Genomic DNA, 4,920 nt, shown 5'->3' on the forward strand with positions numbered 1-4,920 from the left:
CGGCGAGCACGACAAGGACTAGTTCCGCCGGCGCGCTGGCGGCAGCGATTTTGCGATGGTGGGGGCTAGCGCCTCGCTGGGCGCAGCTATGTCAGGACAGCGGACAGGGTAATCTGTTTCCGAAACTGAGCGGTTGTTACAGGAAGTAAGAAGGTGGTCACGCGCGTGGTGGTCAGATCTGACGGCTGTCAGAGCGCTGATCCAACGGAGCTCCATGCGGCAGATGTTTTTAATACATCCAACGGCGGAAGCGTAGCGGCTGCCATAACAAAATCGATACTCCAAAAATAGTGTTTTTGGAAGCATTTTGGGGCATCATTTTTCTTTTTTGCTGAGACATCCACAAACGTGATTCCATCACCAAAATTTGCACGCGCGTAGAGAAATCATCAATGTTCCTTGACAAAAAAATCAGATTTTTTTGATTTTCTTTACTGTTTTTTCGGATTTTTACTGTTCATCCGGGAGCATGTGAGCTCGAGCTCACAATAGCACTTTCTCCCATTCAATATCTTTGACAATCAACTATATTTCCTTACATACATCTGAACGATCCAGAACTTCACATACTACCGTTTCGCAAGGTCAAGTACACATGAAAAATCAAAGCAGATCAGTGTCTACTGAAGCTTCTTGGATCTTGGAACCGAAGACGACAACTCTTTACTGGATGATCTGATGATAAAAAGAACCGTTTCCATCAGCATGCCACCCACCACTCCTAAGATGCCTCCAGCAGCATTCTGAAATATAATACCAAGGCCACACTTGTTATATTTACATGTTTTACTACGTAATGCAGCCTTCTGCACCATAGTAGTGCCTTGCAGGATGGGTCAAATGCAGTATGAGTAAAGCCACAACGCTGGCACAAAAATTACCCCATGGAGTTCCCTAATGGAAGAACAAGCAAGTAGGTATCATTCTTCTTGACTTACCATGACAGGACTGTTGCTGAACAGAGCTTTGAAAGTAGCAAACCCCACCAAATAACCCGTGAACATTATGACCACAACATGCAGACCTGAAATTGGGGAAACATTCCATCAACAAATGAAACATAACATTAACCCCTTACAGTTTAAGCTCAGGAGTAAACATCATAGTGCGCTAAGGAGAATAAGATACTTCTAACTACTAAAACATAGTCGGGCATTGCTCACTCGAAAATCCCAAAACTTGGATCAAATTTCATGTATAAAGGGTAACATCCTGGTCCTACCAACCGGGAAGGGAACAGACGAAATCTCAATATTTCATTTTGCTTGCAAAGATTGAGTAAAAGATAAGTACTAGGTAGAAAAATATCGATCTCAGAATAAAATAGCTATCTCACAAATGTAATCCTACAATTACAGATTGCATACATGTATGTATGCAAGCTAATGTGTCCACCAGTGCAGCTATTATCTTTCCGGTGCAAAGTACTGCAAGTTTACTTTGCGCGGCTCCGAGTGTTGAACAGAAGATAAGCAAGAGCATTTGTTTTGATGCAAGTATACCGGATGCTGGTTATAATCTTTCGAACATGTTACAGCTTGGCTCATTTTGGTTTGAGGCTTTACCAATTGAACCAAAGAAGGACACGGTGAATTAATATTGGTACTACTTTTTATGTGTGATGATGGAGCAGTTCAAGAGTGCAAGCAAACAAATAGCCTTTTAAGTCTAAATTAGGCTTATGTGATCAACGTGGCTGGATAGATTAATTAGTTTCCTAATTAAAGAGTACTACTTAGAATAGAAGTTCTGTTAGCTACCTTTGCTTTTAAGTCGGTTAAATTTTTTTTGGCCCTTACTTCTGGTGTGAGTCGGAGATAAAAATGGGTTGTCAGTCTTGTCCCAGGAGATCAGTTTTTGGAGTTTTGAGTTGAGTTGAATAAAATACCAGAAAACACCTCACAACGGGAGGCACCAAGGATGTGTTCTTGTAAATCCTAGGGATTCGTTACTGCTGTGCATGCGTCTGATCTTGTATCAGTGTCGGTGCAAGTCTTCTCCTTCGGCTTCTTACTTTCGTTTGATCTGAAGGCTTGTTCTTCTAGGTCTATTTCTCATGCGACTATTGCTGCCGTCGTTCGTTGTTGTTTTGCATGTACCATGAAAGATCGGGACATCTACACGCACAATTTAGCGTCGTGCTATTTTGTGCTACATCACAAGCCATGGGCAATTGAAGTGTCGAATAATAAGCCATCAGTTTATCCTTCGTGTAGCAGCTAGCACCTCCTATCTAGTGAAACAAATTGTATGCTTACTGGCGTTGATAAGAACTGTCGTCTGCTAAGCTTTTGCATTCGCCTCTAAGCCATGATACACTGTTCATTTGTTTGATAACTGGCTTGGCTCGTTCAATTAGCAAAGAATGAGAAAGGGCTGGTTATGGTTGGAACTGCAGCAATCCTATGATCTATCTAGAACACGTATAATGATGCATGTAATTAGTACTAGACAAAATAGGCCTTGGCTATCGGCATGATCTATTTGCAGGGCAAGGAACCCAAGAGGAGCTCAAGTCGGGAACCAGGCTATTCAAGCAGGTGGTGAATGAAGTGTCCTGTGCCATGCGAGGATGAAGAACGATCACCCCATGGCTGAAATGGGATGGAGGGTGAACAGTGAATGAAGAAATCTGAAGGCTGCGATTTCTCCTTTGTGTTTTGGAGGAATCCAGTAAAACTGTGTAGTTTTTGTTCTGTTAAGCCAATGACTCTGTGAGCTATCTTTGAAGATAAGCTTCCTGTTGTTTGGAATCTGTTCTGGGGTCTCAGCCCCTGTCGTTGCTACTTAGTTCTGAATTTCTGATGCTTGAAGCTAACACTAGTGATTCATCTAAGTTTTGTTCCCACATGGAAACCTATTTGCATTGTCTCAATTCTAAAAATTGTGCATCATATTGCTGCATTAGCAATCAGGCTTATATATGAGGGCTCAGTTTTGTTTCCAAACCAACAACGCACGTCCAGTTTAGGAAAAAGCATGAATATGACTATTCATACCGAATCCTAGCTGATCCTTGTAAGAGGAGAACGGCTCGGTGTTGTCCTCCTTAGGCGCGACATCCTTGACGAGCTCGGCGTACTCCTTCCTCTCCTGCATCTCCCGGAGCTTCTCCAGCCTCGCCTTGAGCTCATCGCTCTGCACGGGCACAGCCAAATCAGAAACTTATATCGGGCTAAACCTCACCAACTCAGACCACGGGTGTCGCCGTGGCTGTAACTCACCTTCTCGCGGGGCTTGGGGCTGGGCAGCACGACTTGAGCGCCTTGCAAGAGCTGTCTGAGAGGTGGGCGGTCGCGGGAGCAGTCGGCGCACCAGATGGCGCGGATGGAGCGGTAGGGGACGGCCGGCTCAGAAGCGAGGGCGGAGGCCAGGCCCCGGAGGTCGTCGGAGAGGTCGGGGGAGCCGGCGGCGGAGGAGAGGAAAGAGCGGATGGGATCGGTGGCGGTGACAACGAGTCCCGGCGCAGCGGTGCCGGCTGACATGGCTGCTGCTTCAGATTTGGGATGAGACCATACGGCGATGAGCAGGGGTGACGACGGCGGTGAGATCTGATGGGCGGACGGGAGAATTCAGGGATGCCGGCGAGGTGGGATGTGGGAGCGGCGGTCGTGTCGACGTCGGTCGTCGCGGCTCACGGGCACCTCTGTTTCCACGACCCAAATCTGTTATTTTTTATATAATCATCTCCTCATTTATTCATCCCATAGCTTTAGATTCACGTTGCCTCGTCGGATCATTTTTCCTGTGCGATCCTGGCCGTCCGTTCTCGGGCTGGTTTGTTGTGAGCCATCAGATCTTCGCCCCGATCGCCTTGGCCTTCGGATAAATTTCCAATTGCAACTAACTGTAAATTTGATGCCCCCACCAGGGCATTTTCGTCATTTCATTTGTTGGCGTATAAAATGAAGTGGCTCCAGTTGCGGAGACTTAGTTGTCTACATCTTCCCGCACTCACGACCCCTCTTCCCAGCCGCGACTCCCCACCCTTGCGCCGCCATCTCTACCTCCCACCCTCCGGCCGCCAGCTCTGCCTCCTTCCTTCCGGTCACAACCCAAATTTCTCCTAAATTTTGGTTGTGAAATTAGAAGCATATGCATCCATGATTTCCTTGCATATTTGGTTTTTGAGGCTAACAAGGACAACATTTGAATTCAAACTACCATTTGTATTTAATTAGAAGCCATGGAGGCCTCACCCTAAAAATGATTTTCAGAAAAACTCATCTGGATTATATTTGCCCTATTTATTTCGAGTGGACCATGGTTTGTAAATAGTGTAATTTGTGCAATTAAACTATAAGTAAAATTCTGGATATAATAAATAAAACATAAAAAGGAAATAAAGACAACTTTGCAAATGGGCCCATTAGTTAATTTGGCAAATTGCAATTTGTCAAAAACCCTTGGGGAAATGTTCATATAGTCAGGAATATTCCTGGGGTAACTTAGAAACACTTTCTCTTTTGGAGAAAATTCAAATTCAAATTTGAAAAATGACAACAGAAGCTAGAAACTGAAAACAAAAAAGAAGGCCCAACCAGCTAGCTGACCAAGCCGCACGCTCTCTCTCTCTCTCTCTCTCTCTCACACACACACACACACACACACATGGAAGCAAACGTTTGGTGTATGTAGAGTCGTATCAGTGGCAGATAGGACTTGAAAGAATATTGATCTTACATTTAGCTCCTTGTGGGTTCGACACTCCATACTTATCACTTTCACCTTTGGAAATTGCTACGATGATTCCTTGCATTTGTGGATTATCAGTGATGCTAATGATTATGTTATCAGTGTTGTTTTAGGACAAAGAGTTGATAAAAAATTAAATGTTATCCATTATGCTAGCAAAACTTTAGACCGTGCTCAAAGAAATTATGCTACTACTGAGAAAAAATTTCTAGTGGTTGTGTTTGC

The 4,920-nt window shown here is 44.5% G+C and overlaps 1 protein-coding gene across 1 annotated transcript; it reads right to left on the reverse strand.

Moving 5' to 3' along the window:
• Nucleotides 1-399: 399 nt before the first annotated feature.
• Nucleotides 400-3,664, reverse strand: LOC119337535. Its single transcript, XM_037609704.1, has 4 exons — nt 3,225-3,664; nt 3,000-3,138; nt 939-1,024; nt 400-743 (listed from the first exon to the last, which is right to left on the reverse strand). Exons 1-4 carry the CDS (start codon nt 3,483-3,485, stop codon nt 621-623), a joined length of 609 nt encoding a protein of 202 aa, XP_037465601.1. The 5' UTR covers nt 3,486-3,664; the 3' UTR covers nt 400-620.
• Nucleotides 3,665-4,920: the final 1,256 nt, after the last annotated feature.

This window comes from Triticum dicoccoides, chromosome 1B, assembly GCF_002162155.2.
Source record: "Triticum dicoccoides isolate Atlit2015 ecotype Zavitan chromosome 1B, WEW_v2.0, whole genome shotgun sequence".
Taxonomy (NCBI): Eukaryota; Viridiplantae; Streptophyta; class Magnoliopsida; order Poales; family Poaceae; genus Triticum; species Triticum dicoccoides.